The sequence below is a fragment of the Lithobates pipiens genome, unplaced genomic scaffold, assembly GCF_037356315.1.
Source record: "Lithobates pipiens isolate NorthernLeopardFrog02 unplaced genomic scaffold, aLitPip1_a1.2 Scaffold_22, whole genome shotgun sequence".
Classification (NCBI taxonomy): domain Eukaryota; kingdom Metazoa; phylum Chordata; class Amphibia; order Anura; family Ranidae; genus Lithobates; species Lithobates pipiens.
Genome location: NW_027507784.1, coordinates 256,072,614 through 256,091,929, shown reverse-complemented (window position 1 = coordinate 256,091,929; position 19,316 = coordinate 256,072,614). Strand labels below are relative to the sequence as shown.

General features: G+C 45.2%; 1 protein-coding gene across 2 annotated transcripts in view; it reads left to right on the top strand.

Annotated features, from left to right (window-relative positions):
• PARN (poly(A)-specific ribonuclease) overlaps positions 1-19,316 on the top strand; it is a 228,896-nt gene that overhangs the window by 201,480 nt on the left and 8,100 nt on the right. For both annotated transcript variants that reach the window (XM_077448968.1, XM_077448969.1), the window contains one exon: positions 5,717-5,892. In XM_077448968.1, coding sequence (XP_077305094.1) covers positions 5,717-5,892 — 176 coding nt within the window. The remainder of the gene's footprint in view (positions 1-5,716; positions 5,893-19,316) is intronic.

The window sequence follows — 19,316 nt, the reverse complement described above, 5'->3', positions numbered from 1 at the left end:
GGGCATACACTTTAGTATGCCGTATGTGAACAATGCTTCAGTAGCAGTTTAGCAGGGATTTTGCAAGTTGTCTGTGTGCACTATTTATTTTTATGAAAATATTGTGATAAACATTTGCACAAATATTGTGTTGACTTTAAAAATCAGTAGCCCTTTCTTTTTATTCTACTGGCCATGTGCTTTTACAAATTCTGAAAGCTGTAAGTGAAAAAGGAAAACCTCCCCAGATTTTCTAAAACATTTGCGTGCTTCCGATTTTCACCATTTCTCAAAAAGGTGCCATTTAGAATTTACTAATTTATTTATTAACACAATACAGGTTAAGCGTTCATATTTAGTAGGCATTTTGTATGGTTTTAGTGTGTTTTTTTGCAATTTTTATATATTGGCTTTAAAAAAAAAAATATGTGCCTAAATACCACAGGGTCTAAAAAATAAGTAGCGCCTAATTTTTTTTTTTTTTTTTTTCTTTTTACTAATGTGCTTGCCGAAAAATATATGGTTTGTGTTAACTCTGACTGCTATAAGTGAAAAATAAAAAGGAAAAATTGCAAAAATGGTCTGGCCACATGAGTGTACAAAATGGCGCACAGGGCCTAGCAGCGAAAGGGTTAAAGATGCAAAACCTAGTTTGTAAATTATATTTTTGGCTGCAATTACGGCTGCAGGTACTTTGGGGTAAATTCATCCGTCCTCTGTGCAAGTCTGGGTTTTGCTATTAGCCCAATCTTTTTGGCAGAATTCCTCTAGTTTGAGGATGGTGAAGTAAGACGTGGACCGCAATTTTCAAGCCTTCTACAGACTCATTTGGTTTGGTCTGGACTGCCAAACCAGGTAACCACCTTCCCTTTTTTTCATTTTTCACACATTGTCTTCCACGTACAGTTTTGCCAACTACAGTTGGTACCTGGTGGTGTTTTTGCCTCTGAAATTACAGCAAAGGGACTAGGTTGAGAGTCATAAATTGACTAAACAGATCTGGATATTGAGTTGTATCATTTTCTGCACCACTTTTAAAGGAGTTAATAGGGCTTAACATTCTAGGAGCAGGCCCAGAGGAAGAACCATGGTTTTGTCCTACCTGATGGTTAAGCCAGAGGACATGCTGAATCCTGTTGAAATCTATAGCCCTATAAGCAAGACTTTGGGTTTATTTAAAAATCGGTATACCAATGACTCTGCATCTGCACAACTGTCATGAGTCATATGTTTTTCCTATAATTCTCAGCTCCATCTAGTGGCCATAATGCAGTATTTTTTTTTTTTTTTTACCAATTGTGGCATTTCAGGAAAATACCAGATTATGGGCACTAATGGGTGAACGGTGTTTGAAAATACAGACATATTATGGGGGCCATTTGTGACAGCTGTGCAAATGCTGAGGCATTTGCGGAGTGCTATTTATTTTCTTTTTATAAATCTTGGACCCAAAGTGTTGGACATTAGTATTGTTGGCATACAATGCCAATGGTTCCTGATTTCCTCTTCTGAACCTGTTGCAAAAAAACACTATAGCTATAGCAAAAAGTAATGGTGTTAAGAGGCACCTGTGTCTGTTCCCTCTTTTCAAATCAAAGGAAGGGGATAGTGAACTATTGACCCATTTAATAAAGAGCAGTCTAAATCTAAATTTGAGTAAAGCCGGAAGATATTTGCACTTTACGCTGTTGAACACTTTGGCGGTATTGAGGACCGTGCTCTATTACCTGAGTTGTCCACTGAAATAATTACATGCATTTTTATACAGTGTTTCAGAAGAGACCTCAATGATTGGAACCTCCTTGGAAGCGCATGTAGGTGGATCGTATCTGTTTGCTATTGAGTCTGGTGTCATCAGGCCAAGATCAATAGATGCAGGATGAATGCTCCAGTAGCTCATCAAAAATTGTTGATCATTGCAATGCCTGGTCAATTTCTGAGTGCAATCAGTGATTTTTAACAACTGGATCACCATGACCTGTTTTGCAAAAACAGCTGACACCCCCCCCCCCCCCCCCCTTGCCTTCCAACTGTATCTTGGAGCCCCCTGTTTGTTTTTTTGCTCGCTCACTTGCACAAAGTGAGTTTATACTCCCATCAGCATAGAGCTATGTTAAGTATTGCTGCCATGTACAGATGTGTGAAAAATAACCCCCACCTCTCAAAGTTTTTTTTCAAAGTCATATAGTGTCTACTGATTAAAGGTAATATGCTTGAACAAATGACACACAAAAAATTAACATGGTGTATTTTTTTATGATCTAAATGAACAAAAATGCAGATTTGTCATATGAAAGGTATGTACAACTACCACTTCAAATCCATTAATTTATTATACAATATTCCATAGCAGATGTCATGATTTGGGAGTGTGCAGGTGGATCCTGTCTTTAAACCTTCAGATATCTAGGTTCTGGAGGTCTTTGTTTTGACGTGTGGTGTCATGATGCCAAGCTCTTTAAGCCCCTAAAAAGAAAAGCGTGGATGCCCATGAATCTAAGGGATTTAAAAAATGACCAAATTATTTGAAGTCAGCCATTCTACTGTAAGGAAAATACTTTACTAGTGGCATGGATTTCAAACTGCTAGTTTACTCAGGACTGACTGACCCAGCAAATTCAACCCAAGCGCTGACCAGTTTAATATTTAAGTCTCCAATAACCCTGGAATTTCCTTGCGGTCATCTGGTATCCCTTGCAATGGTTGGGTCAATATGCATGCAACTACACTGAGAACGATTGTGTCAATTCATCCTTCATAGGTGTGCTTAGAAATGGCATTTGCTGTCTGAAAAGAGCAGTAGAGCAAATCGAAAAACAATGGTGACTGTAAATCAGTGGGTTAAAATGTAATGGTTTGTGGTTTGCTCTGCTGCTTCTGGCCCTAGACTGCTTTCAGTCATCTATACATTATGCATTATATCAGTGTGATGTGGTTATTCAACTTCAGTTAGAGGAAGTAAACTCTGGTATAAACCCCCCCCCCCCCCCCCCCAAAGTCAAATGCATAGCATACTAGCTCATTATGTATTATTACCTCAGATTGAAGCCCCTGACGCCGCCTTCGTCTTCCCCCTCTGGCCGCCGACATGTTGTCCTGCAGTTACGTCCGGGTACAGGCTAGGGAGATGCTGGTAATGGCACGCAGACTGATGCAGCGGCATATAGGTGCCATTGCGTCAGTTTGCTCTAGTGCATATGTACCGATTGTCATTGCATACAGGGGATATCTCCTAAACTCTGCAGGTTTAGGAGAGATCCTGGTTAGCTACAGGTAAGCCTTAATATAGGCTTACCTGTAGCATAAACTTTAAAAATGGCGTTTACAATCATTTTAATGGAGAGATGCAAAGTCTTTCAGCACAATAAAGATCCAAAGCACATTAGCAAATTGACAAAGAATTACTAAAATATCTGAAATGGGCTATGAATTGCCCTAGTCAAAGCCTGTATTGATTCACATTGTAAATTTGTATAGGTTTTTGAAACTGTTGGTTTCTGTGCAAGAACTGCCAAACATCTTACAAGTGAAGGCATTTTGCATATAGAAGGGTTCAGAGTTGAAGTCAGAGACTGGTTAACAACTACACTAAATGTCATTACTGCTACAGGGGGATAATATCGGCTTTTGATCTTCAGGGAAGAGAAACCACCTGATCTGGACACAGACCACAAAATAAGTGGATACCGGTTTTAGTCCTTCTAAAGCAGGGATTTTAAACTGGTGGCTCTCCAGCTGTTGCAGAATTACAAGTCCCATCATGCCTCTGGCTGAGGGAGTCATGCTTGTAACTGTCAGCCTTGCAATGCCTCATGGGACTCATAGTTTTGCAAACAGTTGGAGTGCCACCAATTTGAGACCCCTGTTCTAAAGCATGAATAACATGGCTAGTAGTAGTCGCATTCAACTGGACATTTTCTGTAAAGCTGAGGATGTTTGCAAACTTTTTAAAGCATCCTTTCTATTTCTGAGTGTCAGGAATATAGTCTAGCATTTTATAGGCACACAACTTGAACTTGTTCGCAAGTAGGGTGAAAAGGTTTAAAGTAGCCATGCTGAATATTGGGTAGGAACCTTCCAATACTATCTCACCCAGATTAGCCCTCTTTTTAAAGCAGTTCTAAAGTCTAATAATTTTTTACCTTGATGATGAGATTCATGCACTAAAGTAAAAAGTTCCACTAGATGCCCCCCCCCCCGCCATTACCTACCTTAGCCCTCTCAATCAGCACTGTGCCGTGTGTAGCAGCAGTGCTGATGTCTTCCTCTTATCACAGGACAGTCAGAACAGTGGCACCCATAGGCTCAGTGCTTTGTTCCTGAACCTGAGTGTAGATGGGTATCTATCCTTTACATGGAAAGACCCACAAAGGTGATGAGGCTGAGGGGAGATTCTGTGGGACCATACGATATCCGAGAAAGAGTTGTCAGCGTATAAGCTTAAATTACAGTATTATATTAAATTCATAGTTGAGGCCTTTGTGGGAATGCAGCATGGTAGGAAGTCGCATAGGAGTTTTAGTCCCAGAAATTCTCCTCAGGCCTCCTCCCCCTTTGTGGGTCTTTTTATCACCTGCTGCTGTTAAAATCGTGAGGAGTGAGCATGAGTGCATCCACATAGCTTAAGATGGTGGGCACTCGGGAGAGGGGAGTGCTGGCTGGGGACCCCAGGAGGGGAGGTAAGAGGCTGAGCTGGGCATTATCTTTGCTCAGAGGAGGCAAGTATAAACATCTTTATTTTAGGAAAAAAATAGCCCTTTAGAAACACTTTAACGTCACTACTCTGGTTTTGCAAGCAATTTACACTTTCAGCCATGTTACTTTGAACAATAAACACTAAATGTCATGGCACCAGGAAATGGGTTATGTAATGCTTTAGGGATCTTTCACACCACCTCCCATCTTCTTGGATTATTAATGCCTGTGTTGAAACCTTTAATGGCGATTGGATTAGGGCAAACGGAGAAACCCTTGTGGCTCAAAGTGCAGGATATGTACCGGACACTGTTGGAGCAGAAGAAGCTGTTGAAAATGTCAGTAAAACATCTTCAACGTTATAGAACAAGTCCAGTTGAATATGACCAACTGACCTAGATAAATTACAGCCCACAAACATGTTAAAAGGATAAGTTCACCTTTTGGAGCCTATTGCACACATTTAGAGTAATATGTTCCTATTAACCTGCCACTAGAACCCCACTACCTGTGACGGCGAGTGGGGATTCTCTCCTCACACCCACTGCCATGGTTTGAAAACCGCGCATCATCCATTCACATCAGTCTGTGAGTGAATGAGCTAGAAGTCCCACCTGTCACTGTAGCAGACAGCTTGCAGTTCTCAATGGACTGCAAGGGTGCTGATGAGCACACTTGTTCCATTTACACTGCCTACAGCTCTGTAACTGAAAGCACTTGAAGAGGTATGGGCAACAGAGCTGCAGCAGGCAGTGTTTACAGGAGCCTGGCATTACACCCACAATCCTCTGATCACAGGTGCAGTGCTCTGCAGGCTTCTGTGAAAAAAAAGTCTTCTGCAATACAATGTGCATTTGTTTTTTTTTGTTTTTTTTTCTGGATGTATTTGGCCTTTTAATTTGTTCAGATATGTTTTGAGTACAAGTCTGCTTTATAGAAAACAGAAGTCATATTACGTGGTGGCTATTTGTTTTTCAGAAGCAGATTGAAATCTAGTAGGTGCAAGAAAAAACAAATTGATAACATTTAATCATCTTTCTAGCTTTGCTACAAGCCTTGTTGGAAGGAGAAGTATGAGCCCGATACAGGAAGAAGCCGTCTCTGAAGATGTTGGTGATCAATGCCAGGAAGGTGAAGGTTCTGCTAACCCTGGAGCATCGGAAGCCAAAAAGAAAACGAAAAGTCGCAAGCGTCAAAAATTAGAAACCGATCCAGCAGGTAAAGTTTTGGATTTCATTATCTTTTTTGGTTACACAGATCTGTTTTATTCTGTAAACTTCTCCTGCCCCAGTGGTATATCTAGCAGACCACTTCACTACATAAAAAACTGAAGTGGCAGCCTCAAAGCAGATGGTACTTTTGGGGTAAAAAGATAGGCTATCAGACGCTTCTGGGCTGAATGTGAAGGGTTGTTGCTCAGCAAGAAATATTTTACCTTTTTGAAAGCACTTCTGATCAGCAACATCAGAAGCGATAGGCATTCCACTGGGTGTTCTTGGTGGATCTTAATAAGCTGTCTTGAAAAGTGAAAAGTAGAGGATGTTCTTGTCTCCATTTCATAGGCCAGCTTCCAAGGGCATAGATAGTCGTCATTTAGCGGATGGCATGAATATAGAGGCCCAGGGTGTGGTGTCATGAATGTAGTCAAGTCTAGCACAATTGGGGGTGTTTTTATAGAAATATTCAGATCTTTTACTTTGTGTGGATATTAAATGTCATGGCTTTAACTATGATCCAATAATTCCAGTGCAATGTGGGCAGCGTCCTGACTAGGCACAAAGCATCCAGTTTCAGAAAGTCTGGATTCCAACAGCTACACACTACCCCCATGTTTCACTGGGTTTTTGACCTCACGCATGCTCCATCTTGGAGGATAAAGTAATTTTGTTACATGATTAGATTGAACATAAAAAAAGCCACAAGTCCATTGATTTTAACCTATAGATAAAATGAATACATGAAAAATAAAACATGGCTTGGTTGTGGGTATAGGGTTCTGTCTATGGATATTTTTTTCTCTTAAGAGCTGTAAGGAGTGACATATGCACACTTAGGCCCTATATATAAGAATCAAGCCCTTAAAGGAATGGGAACATCGCTCAATTTATTGCTTCTATGCAGAAATATTTGTGGGGCGAAATTCTTGCTGCAGAGGCCTATACACACTTGTGTAATATACAGTGCTTGCAAAAGTATTCACCCCCCTTGGCATTTTTCAAGTTTTGTTGATTCACAACCTGGAATGAACATAGATTACTTGAGTATGTGCATCATTTAATTTATAGAACATGTCCACAACTTTGAAGGTTTTTTTTTTCCTCCAAGCATCTTCCAGGACAGCCCATGAGACCTAGGGCTCCTCCTACCAGGACAGGAAACGCGTTACTCCACCAGATAAAAGGGCAGTCCTCCAAGCCCCATGCCAGTTATTGTTTCCTCTGGACGGGGGGTTAACATGTTCCTGGAACCTGGTCCCCTAGGTCTTATGAGCAGGGGCTCTGAATGGCTGTGTGGGGCATGTCACTAACCTTTTCTCCTCTGCGAGAAGCAGCATAGTCACTGGGGAAGTTGGCTGTGCTGCTTTCTCCTGTTTTCAGTGCCTGGAGAGGGCCAGGACCGAGGGGTTGGCTCACATGTGGTGCATTGCACTAATGGCTACAGAGCGGCTGTATCCTTTCCCCTTCTGACAGCGTGTCTGATGCATGCAAGGGAAATGGGAAGCCACAGCACTCAAGGGGGGTGGAGCTACTGAGCTACAAGCTGGCCCAGTACCTAGAAAGGTCACTTCCAGAGCATATGACATTGGGCATCGGAGATGCCAGTTCCGGTCTTCATAACGGCACAAACAGGAGACACTGACTGCTGGTCTTTTTTGGTAAAGCAGTGAGTCTGTGGACGACCAAGAGGGGCAGGATGGATCCTTCCGCGGTACCTGCACAGGCAGTGGATACGGTCCCTAACACCAGCACCTCACAGGTGAGCCTGGGGTTTTTTGTCACCCTCTTGCAATCCCTGTGAGTGTTCCCTCCCCCTCCCCTCTCTGTAGTATTGGGTGTAAGGGGACACCTTTCCTCCCTCCTGCACGAGTTATGAAATGATTAGGTGGCTTTTATAGTTTCCTTGTGGGTCATTTATTTTGTCATGCAGACTATGACCCAGGACAAGGCCCAAACGCAGCCACCAAAAAGAAAATGGGTGGTTTGCACAAACTGAGCTCCTCATGTAGCAAAGCAGTTTGTTGCACCTGTATAGAAGCCTCCTGTCAGAAAATAGACATCTGTTAGAGATGAGCTTGTGTCTACCTTTTAGCTCATTTAAAACGCAAATTGACAAGCTTCAGACTCCAGCTGAGGGTGCATCTTCAATTAGGGCTTCAGTCAGTAGCACTCCACAGCAAACAGAGGGAAGACTGAAGCTGAAGCCAGATCTACACATTCTTGTCCTAGAGAATCGGGTCAGCTATAGAGCCCAGGGATAGAGAATCCACAAGGGGCTCAAGGTTTGTTAGCCTTTAAGTCATAAACATCTTCTAAAGATATCTATACTACACTTGAATTGGAAGAGGTACAATTATCCAAACCTGATCTTATGTACAAGGGTTTGCATAAGAAGTCTAGAGTTTTTCCAGTACATAGTTCCCCGATTGATATTATCAAACTGGAGTGGGAAAATCCAGAGAAAACCTTTCTTTTCTGGTAACCTAAAAAGGTGGTTTTTCCTCTTGAGGACACAGTGCAGCCATGGAACAAAACTCCTAAGTTGGACGCACCTCTTTCAAAGGTTTCAAAAAACTCTGACCTAGCGTTTGATATGGGCAGGCTTAAGGACCCGATGGACAAGAAGGGATATCCTTCTCCACAGAGCCTGGGATTCAGCTGTTGGGCATCTTAAACCAGCTCTGTCCCCCATGCGTAGCCAGAAATCTGGAAGTATGGTTGACACAAATTCAAACACGTTTGTCGACAGGTATCTCTAGAGAGCAGATTTTGAAGTCTTTCCCTCTTCTTTTTTGTATGGTGAGATTTTTGGCTGATTCTGCCGCAGAGTCGGTAAGAATGACAGCCAGGACTTGGTGAATTCGGCCAGAAGAAGCCTATGGCTTACAATCTGGTCAGGTGATTCAGCCTCAAAGTTGCGCCTTTGTGGGCTTCCCTTAACGGGTGATCATCTTTTTGGCCCAGGACTGCAGGAGGCACTGGAACGTACAGCCGATAGGAAAAAGGTGTTTCCAGTGGGAAAAAAAAAACCCTACACCCGGGTTTTTTTTTTATTTATTTATTTATTTTTTTATTTATTTATTTTTTTGGGCCAAGGTAGGCAGCAAGGCCCTAGAGAAAAGGACAACAGGCCCAAAAAATATTGGACAGGGCACAAAGACAGAGGTAAAGGGGGTCTTGTTTAATCCTCAACTCTCCAAGCCAGTGACTCGTGTCCCCCAGTGGGAGAAAGATTGAGGGCCTTTCTCCCACAATGGGCAGCAGTCACTTCAAGTCCCTTCATCCTGGACCTAGTGACCAATGGGTACAGGCTGAATTTTTCTCGCCAACCAGCAGAGCAGTTATTGGTAACCTTTGCTCCCCAAGATCGAGAGAAAGCAAAGGCTCTGGATCTCCAAATTAAAGACTTGTTAGATCAAAAAGTCCTGATCCCTGTTCCCTGGCCAGATTAGGGCATGGGGTTTTATTCCAATATATTTTTCATCAAAAAGCTATCAGGAAAGTATCGGCTTATCCTGAACCTCCGGTCTCTAAACCGTTCAATCCGATACAAGAACTTCCCTATGGAGACAGTATTCACAATCAAAAACCTGCTTTACCCAAACTGCTTCATGGCCACTTTGGATTTGAGGGATGCTTACCTACACATCCAGCCTTCCAAAGATTCTTGAGATTAGCAGTCAAGATGGGAACAGACTCGGCACTTTCAATTTCAAGCCCTCCCCTTCGGTCTGTCCTCAGCCCCACGCATTTTTACAAAGGTGTTTGGGGAGGTGCTGGCTCCGCTAAGGTTAAAGGCTGTCACTATTGGACGACCTCATTGTGGTGGCAGTCATACCAAAAGTTATTAGCGGATCTCCAGACTGTACAAGACTTCATGTAGTCCCTAGGCTGGTTAATAAACGTAGAGGAGTCGTCCTTGATTCCGCCCCAGAAGGTGACATATCTGGGGTACGACTTGTGCTCTGTAGACCAAAAAGTTTTTCTTCCACAGGAGATTACAAAAATGATCCAAACTATGTCAGCGTTAGACCAACCAGTTGGTGTCGCTGAGACACGTTTAGAGAGCAGTGGGTCTGATGACCTCATGCTTTCCTGCAGTACCATGGGCAAGCTTTAATCAACGTCCATTACAACTGTTTCTATTAAAGAGGAAGTAAACTCTCTCCTTATGAAGCCATTTTTCTTTAAATAAGGTAGTATAGCAATGTATTCTAACACATTCCGCATTAATAACCCCAAATCTTGTCTATTACCATTTTTGCAGTGGTTTTAAAAAATAATCTTCCTGGGAAAAGGCAGCTCCATTTTAACTGCTGTCTTCAGAGTCCGTCTAGCAATTTACTTCCGCCCTTCCTGTTATTCTGATATATAATCTCACACATGATCACTGGGGTTCTTAGCCAAGCCTCACTTTCATTTTGGCATTACAATGACATGTCCCACTGCAGTGTGCTGCCGTTTTGATAGGATGCCATGCTGTCCCAATGTTTACACCCCATGTGTCATGTAAGGTCACATAGGGTGTATCAGGAAATGTTTACTGAGACTAATATGGGATATTGGCATGGTGCCATGAGCGGATATGAAGGATACGGCACACGTCATTATGGAGTGACGGCACAGAGCGTGCCATTGCATTAGGTACGCATGCGCCGTTGACGTCAGCAGAAATAACAATACAGACTACAAGCAAATGGAGCCAGTAAGGTGAAATTTACATATCGTGATTTTAACAGTTTGTTGTGAGGATTGCTATGGGTTAAACTTATGGAGGCAGGTTTACAACCACTTTAAGGAACTGGGACGGAGACGCAAGGTACTGGTTACCCGCCAGGGTAAAGAAAAGCTTGTGGTGGTGGAGGACAAACCTGCACCTAACGAGGTACGCCATGGTCCATTCCTATATCACAAAGGATCACTACGGATGTGAGTTCCTGGGGATGGGGGGGCCCACATCAGCAACGCAGTAGCACAAGGAGAGTGGTCCTCGAGGGAAGCAAGGGCTTCATGTAATCAGAGCTGCTAGCAGTTCAGAGAGCCTTGCAGTCACTTCAGATGGAAATCAGGGGTCACAATCTCCAAATTCTATCCGATAATATTGCGACTGTTGCGTACCTCAACAAATGGAGGCTCAAGGAGCCGGATACTTCAATCTATTGCCCAGGAGATTTTATCATGGGCAGAAGGGAATCTAGCTTACAGCTTTGCACCTGAAGGGCACACAATTGTCTAGCAGATTCTCAGCCGCTACCGGGTAGATCGAGACAACTGGTCCCTTCATCCCGAAGTCTGTGGATCTCGCCAACAGATGGGGATGTCCCGAAGCGGATCTGTTCTGAAATCAGTACAACCGCAAGACAGAGGTTCTTTTCCATGAATCCAGCAAATCAATCTTCGGGGATTGATGCTCTCGTGAATCCATGGCCATTTGTCCTCTGTTACGCCTTCTGGAATAAGTCTGACGGGAAGTCCTCCGGAAGTTTCTTCTAAAAGAAACAGATCTTATTCTATAATCGCCCCTTTCTGGCCCAAGAGGCCATGGTTTTCCTTGCTACAGACTCTGATCTCTGAACCTCCACCAAGTCTTCCAAAGAGAGAAGACTTACTATCTCAGGGTCCAGTGTCACACCCACAGGTGGTTTCCTTAAGCGTGACGGCTTGGTATCTGAAGAAAAGATACTGAGCGCCCAGGGGTTCTCTGACAATGTAGTCAAGACTGGCAAATTGCAGAAAAACAGTCACTAGAGCCATATATTCCAAGGTTTGGAAAAGATTTAACGCATGGTTATCTAAAAATCAGATTAATTCATGATATTCCTTAAATTTTTGATTTTTTTTTTTTTTTTTTTTCAAGGGGGTGTCGACAAAGGTCTTTTTGTTAGTACCTTAAAGGTACATGCGGCAGCTATCCGTGTTTTTCCTCCAGTTCTCTCCTGAAAAATCCTGCTATTGCCAGATTTTTCAAATCTATCTCGTGCCAGACCAGTAGTGGTGAGGAGTTGTCCAGCTTGGTAACTGTCCATGGTACTTCAAACTCTGACTGAATATCCTTTTGAGCCTCTCAAGGATATTTCAGTTAAGTTACTTACATTAAAACTATTTTTCTTGTAGCGGTTACCTCAGCTCGTAGGGCAAGTGTGTTGTAGGCCCTATCAGCGAGGGAGCCCTTAAGATTTGAGGATCGAGTGATTTTGAGAACTGATCCAGGTTTTGCCCAAGGTGGCCAGTACATTCCACCGATCCCAGGACATTGTACTGCCAACCTTTTGTAGTTTGCTGCAGGGCGACCAAGAAAGAAAGTTTAGTTTTTTGGACGAGGATGACAGCACCACGTCACAGCAGCCACTCTACGACATGGTGCTGTCATCGAGGGGGGGAAATGTTTGAAACTTGTTTGAAGAGATCACGGTGGTCTTCTACCAGCAAAAAATACCCATTTTACCAGTTTTCGGGAATGTCCCGGGATTGTCTTTATCTGTAGTTTAATACTTCTGGAGAACCCTGGGGAAACCAAAAAGTAATGACCACATCAACTTACTAATTACTGGATCACATCCTAATCAGGACAAAAATATTTTCAAATTTTCCTGCATTTGGCTGTATACCGAGATTTATACCAGTATCCCCCGCTTGTACCTATGTTTATTCTACCCGTATGAGGGATAAAACTCCAAAAGCTCCTTATGAAGCGTTTGTATAAAGCGTAACATGTAGGACAATTCAAGCTGAGTCATCTGATACACTGTCTGAATATTGTATTTCTTTGTTACATTTAGATCTAACCAATAATTAACTAGTTGAGTTTTCGATTGATACATGATCTAGGTTGACTATATTGACAGTGTAATCTCTCTGCTCTGAGGCAATTCGTGTTTTATGCAAATCTGTTTTTGCATTTAGTATTTTCTATTTTGTAAATACATTTTGTTAACCTTTTTTTTTTAAATTTGTGTGTTATGCCTACAAAGTCCATCATTTTCAACAAAATTGATCTCTCTAATAATTACAAATATCGGGACATGGCATGTGTTATCTTATATCGTATCCATAGCACCACTCTGTGGTGATAAGTAATTAAAGAAACTCAGTTCACTTCATTTAATATGTCAACATGCATTAAAGTGGTTGTAAAGGCAGAAGTTTTTTTTTTTTTTTTACCTTGATGCATTATGAATTAAGGTAAAAAAAACCTGTGGCAAAAGATCCCTCACTCGCCCTCCTTATACTTATTTATGCCCAGTCTCAATCCAGCAATGTGCATAAAAGCAGTGGCTCTTGCTGCAATCTCCCTTCTCACTGGGCAGATGGCAATGGCTCCCACTGCTGTCAATCAATTTCTGTGACAAGGGTGCAGGGGGTGGTGCCGAGTAGCCCTTGTCTGTGTCAGCAGACGCAAGCTTTTTTTTTATGGGGGTGCTTGCTGAAGAGAAGGAGCGAAATGCACCAGTGGGGGACCCCAGAAGAGGTTTGGGGCTGCTATGCAATACAGAGCATTGCACAGAGCGGGTAAGTATAGCATGTTTGTTTTAATACAAAAAGGTTTTAATATCGCTTTAAGGAGCCCCTGAAACCACTGGATGCACCTAATGCATTTTATGTGATTGACCTGGTAAATTCATTCTTGGCAAAAATGCTTATGTGTAAAAAGGAAAAAAATAAGTCAACACATTTTAATGCAGGCACAGTGGTTTGATCTCTTGGAGACTCACTCAGAAGTCTGTTTTGTATTATCTAAGAAGTACACACAATTGGCTTTTGGTACAAAATGGTTTTTCAATAAAATTTGGCAAGCTTATGTAATCCTTCATAGATATGGGAAACAGATATTTCTTCAAAGGTTTGTTTAGGTCCCAACTGATTTATAGCCGTTGCTGGGCGAGGTAGGCCATTTTGTGGTTCTTCAGTAAACCCTGTCTATATTAAACCTGGATTAAAATGTAGCCTAATGACAAAAACCCAGGTTCAAAATAAGTTGCTTCAGACCTTTTATCTTCTAGGGCACTCAAATCTCCACTCCCTACTCAAACCCCATGTAGTACTCTGAGCCACTGTAACCAATCAAGAGATTTACAGTGATTGGCAATATGTATAGCCAGCTCAGAATTTTCTCATTCGTTCATTGATCGACAAAGCAATCCATTCAGAACCATAGGGTTATATCACCCCCCCCCCCCCCACAGGAGTAGGACACTAGGCAGAAAAGACTTGACTACACCTGTGGGGGGGGGGGGCCCAGCCCCTGTCCAGTGGGTCTAAGTCTCTCCAGGTCACCTACAACCTGCTCTCGGCCTGTGCCGCATCGTTCCTCGTGGCCTACAGCCCCCCCCCACTGTGGTGGCGAGGAGGATCTGTCTGGAAGCGTTACCTGCGCAGTCCCTGGAGTGCTATGTAGGGGGTGGCCCCCTCCTCTCCTTCCCTGGAGTTGAGTGGGGCATGGTTACTAATTGTCTCTCTGGGGTTCTCCTCCACATCCCTCCCCGAGTGAGGACCAGGCCTTTGGCTTAGGTGCTTCGGACACACTGTCCACCCCTCCCCTCCAGGGTTGTCACTATGGGGGGTACACCTTGGCGCCTGATGGGTGGGTGGCTAGGCATCTGCAGAGCCGCACCCCCTGCTGCGGCTCTCCAATAATTTAGGCCGTGGCTTTGCGTTCTACCGACCATTTGTGGTGGAGTGTAAATTTAGGCCACGACTTTTGCGGTCTACCGGGAGACGTGTGGGGCGGTGGAGGTCGCTGCTTTTTGATGCGGACATCCGCAATCCTTCCTTGGCTCTAGCCTGGTACGGTCCCCTGCAGGCCTGTGCAACCTGCTAGTCCGCACAGCCACGTCAGACGCCTTCTTCCAGAGGGACGGCGCTGTGGGGGGTTGTTTAATTGGGGCCCTCCGTAGGCAGGGAGGGGGTCTCAACCGGTGCCCCATGTGCAGGTATTCCATAGGTGCCCCTTTTGCTGGGTCTCAGCCAATGCCCTTGAGGGGTCCAATGGTGCCCCCTGGTCTCAGCCGGTGGTCCTTGTGAGGAGCCTTGGTTAAACATCCCTCATGTGGGACCCTGGTGGTGCCCCTGTGCGGGGCCTAAGGCGGCGGAGGTCTGTTGGTGGCCCCCCTGTGTTTTGTGTGTGCACAGGTGGCACTTAGGCATATAGGCTAGTAAATGGCACCCTCCCCTGCCTCATTGGTCTTGACGGATCCTATGTCTGCCATCGTGGATGTGGCCCACCTTGCAGGGTTGGTGGCCACACTCCCTGTCAATTGCTGAGCTTGTTCCTTCACAACTGCAGTGGCGCACAAGAAGGTGCTGGTTGTCTCCCTCATTAGTGTGAGAAATTTTAAATATGGAGGATGCAGCTGTGGCTGCGGCGGGGGTGCCGGTCCCCTTGGCACCCATAAACTGTCTCACACAGCAAAAGCGTTCCCTTCTCCTTACGATTTTTGGAATATTTATTCGTAAAAACCTGGAAGGATCCAAAGCGTTCCTTTGTGGTTCCAAAGACGCTTTGCCATGAGGTACCCCTTGTGGGGTCCCTCAAACAGTGGACTGTTTCACCAGTAGTGGATCCCCCTGTCTCTAGGTTGCGCAAAGCAACCATGATTCTCGTAGAGAAGTCTCCGGCTTTTAAGGATCCGGCTGACATACCTGGAGGGGGAGCAGATTCCCTCTGCTTTTGCTAAGTTGGCGGACCCATTGGCCGGAGGGCTGCAGTTTTTATGCATCTTGGACGCAGTTCCCTTGGTTGCTAAGCTCGGTTTCTACAGTGGTGCTTAGACCTACATTGGGGCTTAAGTGTTGGTCTGCGGACTGGGCTTCTAAAAAAATAAAAAAATAAATAAAAGCTGGTTTCAAGGCAATTCTATGCTTTGGGGCTACCCTGGATGATGACATTACAAGTCTCACAGGAGGGAAGTGTAAATGTCTTCCACAGTCTGAAATGGGGGGGTGAGGGCCTCCATAGCGGATGCGGTCCTTCTCGGCATGCAATGGATCTGGTCTGGCGAGCCAAGAGCAGGGCTCCGTAGACCCACAGACAAGGCCCCTCCTCACCTATGTCCTAGTGTTCTGGCCTTAAACCCCCGAAAAGGTTTTTTTCCTCCCGATTGGCGTCTGTCACTGTACTCTTGGCAGGTGTCCTTGGGGCTGTGCAAGCCCTGTTGCTTCAGGGTGTGCTTGTCCTGGTTCCCCCTGGGTACGTAATGGAGTCAATCTGTGCGGTGGTGGCATCCCTTTATCGTGGGGGCTTTCGGGCTTCTGTCAACATCACGGATGCTTATCTACGCACTCCAATATGTGCCCAACACTTCCTCCATTTTACTGTGGGAAAAGTGCATTTTCAGCTTGCGGTGTTGACTTTTGGTCTCGCATCCACCCCTTGCGTATTTACAAAGGTGTTGTCCCCAGTTCTGGTGTGGTTACATCAGCAGGGGATTGCGGTCCTGGGCTGCTTGGACGATCTTCTGCGAGCAGAGTCCTCGGCTACCCTGAGGGCAACATAGCTCGCTATACAGAACTGTTTTCAGTTGGCTTCTATACTACCTGAAGTCTGCTAGGTGTTTGCCTTGGCGGTTTTCTTTGGCATCCCCTGGTCTTACACTCTTAATCAAGGGGTTCTACATCTGCCTCCACCTGTGCGGTTGCTTCTACGGCCGTGGGATCTACTCTTGGTGCGTTCTGTTCTACAGGAGCCTCCTGTTGGAAATATTCGGGAGGTTCCTCTGCTTGCTCTGTCCCAGAAGGTTGCTTTTTTTTGGTTGCTGTCACCTCTGCTTGCAGCATGTTGGAACTGTAGGATTTACCATGTCATGCTTTCTTACCTGGTGAGCCACAAAGATAGTGGTTTTTCACCCTTGTCCATGTTTCCCTCTGATTCCTTTTGACTAAAGATCTTGTATCGTATCACCTTGCCTTCCCTGTGTCCCAGGTCAAAATGTCCTAAGGGATTTTACCTTGCATGCCCTGGATGTATTCGGGTAATTGGGGCGTATTTGGCGGTCACAGGGCCTTTAAGAGATCAGACTCGCTATTTGTGATCAGACGGGTCAAAAAAAGGGGCTGTCTTCTGCAACCCCTCTAGCCTGATCGAACAGACGATGACTCTGGCCTGTTTTTCAGGGGTTGGGTTCCTCATTTCCCTGTTACGGCGCATCCTACTTGGCTGCTTGTTGCTTCTGGCCCTTCCACCATTGGGGGTCAACTGCGCAAGTTTGCAAGGTGGCCACTTGGTCATCCGTGTACACTTTCACAAAATTCTACAATGTGGATGTTCTGGCATCTGAAGATGCTGCTTTTGGCCGCAAGGTGTTGCAGGCTGCTGTTTATAGGGTCTATTCCTTCTTGAAGGGCTATTCAGGTTGGGCTCCAGTTCAGGTTTCCAGTTGAGCTCCTGTTACTTGGTTGGCTCTTGTGTTGGCCTTGAGATTTTTCATTGTCCCATCCCTCATGTTTAGCACTGCTTTGGGGAGTCCCTATGGTTCTGAATAATGGAGTGCTGCATCTGTCAATGAACAAATGATAAAGGATTTTGGACTTGCGGTAAAATCATTTTTCCCAAGGCCGTCTTTCAGGACAGCCACCATAGAGACCCCGGCTCCTCCCCTTCTAGGAAACACCACCTTCAATTACCGATTTAAGCCTCATCCGCCCCTTCAGTTAGTGTCTCCTCCGGTGGGAAGACACCGCTTTGAAACCGTGGCCAGTCAGCTGGGGAGGCTGAGGCTAATCTTTTACCTGGAGACAGATCTCTCTATGGTGGTCCTGGGCGGTCACTCGGCTAGGGATCCTGGTGGGCCGAAGCTGTGATGCCATTGCGCAGCCCAGCTACCATTGGAGAAGGTGGAGGTCTGGTGAGGACTGTTTGGCGCCTAGCATGGCGCGGCAGGAGGTGGCATCTTTTCCCCCCTGTGCAGGAATCGGTGGAGCGGTATGAAGGGTGACGTCACTTCCTGTGCGGGCAGCCTTCCTTCCTGTGGCTGCGACTTCCGGTTCCAGACACGGTGAAGTGAAATAGACAGCGTGCTTGGCTGGTTAGGTCTTCCTTTTAGCGCTGTACAGGCAACGGTCGGACGACAACGTTTGTGATGACTAGCTCCCAGGATGTCGGAAGCAGAGGCTTCAAGAACTGGATCGGGAGACAACAGCACCAGCCACTCCAAGGTAAGGTGAACCCTGGGGTGGTGGTCTCTTTCCTTAAATGTCGGTAGCTCCACCGGTGTATTCCCTCCCTTGTGGTCGAGGGGGGAAGGGGGCGTGCATCTGAGACCTGGGTGGTTGGTCCTGGGGGGGGCTCTCCTGGTGGTCCTCTGGTCAGTGCTGGGGACAGGCTGTTCTTAGAAGAAAGAAGAAATGTCCTTCGTGTAGGGCTTCTATGGGGGAGTCTTGGACTAAAGCACTTTGTAGGGAGTGGGAGTGCATTGAGGGGCTGGTGAGGAAGTAGGCAGCAGAGCAAGGTGTGGACCTAGCGGCCTCAGTAAGGGAGCTCTCTAGCACCTTTAAGTCATTTAAGGAGTTATTCTCCAGTTTTCAGTTACCTCAGTCCCAGAGTAGCCTTCCACCAGCACAGCAGTGGTTCACCTGTCCCTTTGGATATTGCCCCTGCGGGTGGGGATAAGCCAGAGGGCTCCAGGGAGGAAATTGAAGACTATGCGGACAGTGCCGTCTCAGATTCCCAGGGGGAGTCAGATGAGGATACTTTGGATGGTGAATCCAAAAGGTCCTCGCGGTATAAACTTTCTCTTGAAAAGGTGGAGGATCTCTTGGGAGCCATTCACACCACTCAAGGTATTCAAGAGGAAAGGAAGACTTTGTCCCTTCATGATCAGATGTACAAGGGCTTTGGGTAAAGGGAAGAAGAGTGTTCCGGTTCATGAGGTGCTGATTGATAGAAGGAATGGCATGATCCAGAGAGGAAACCTTTTTTCTTTTCAAGAGCCTTGAAACGAAGGTTTCCTTTTGCAGTAAACACTCTGGTATGGAATAAGTCTCCTAGGCTAGATGCGGCGTTTTCTCAAGTGTCCAGGCATACAGATCTGGCCTTTGAGAATTTGGGGGTACTGTCAGACCCCATGGATCGAAGGATGGATTCACTTTTGAAAAAGGCTTGGGACTCGGCTCAGGGAAACTTGAAGCCAGCCATGATGGCCACTGTTGCAGCACGGAATATGAAATACTGTCTCACAGATTAAAGCCCATATAGAAGCAGGAACAGCAAAGGAAACTATCCTGTCTAACTTTCCCATGTTACTCAAGGAAGTAGCTTGTATTGCAGATGCTTCGGCGGAATCTGTCCGAGGTCCACAGCCCTGACCAATTCAGCAAGGAGAGTCTTGGCAGGGAGATCATGCGTCCAAAATTAAACTGTGGGATAACTCTCATGGGTGATTTATTATTTGGACCAGGGTTGGAGGCCTTCCTGGATCGGACGGTTGATGA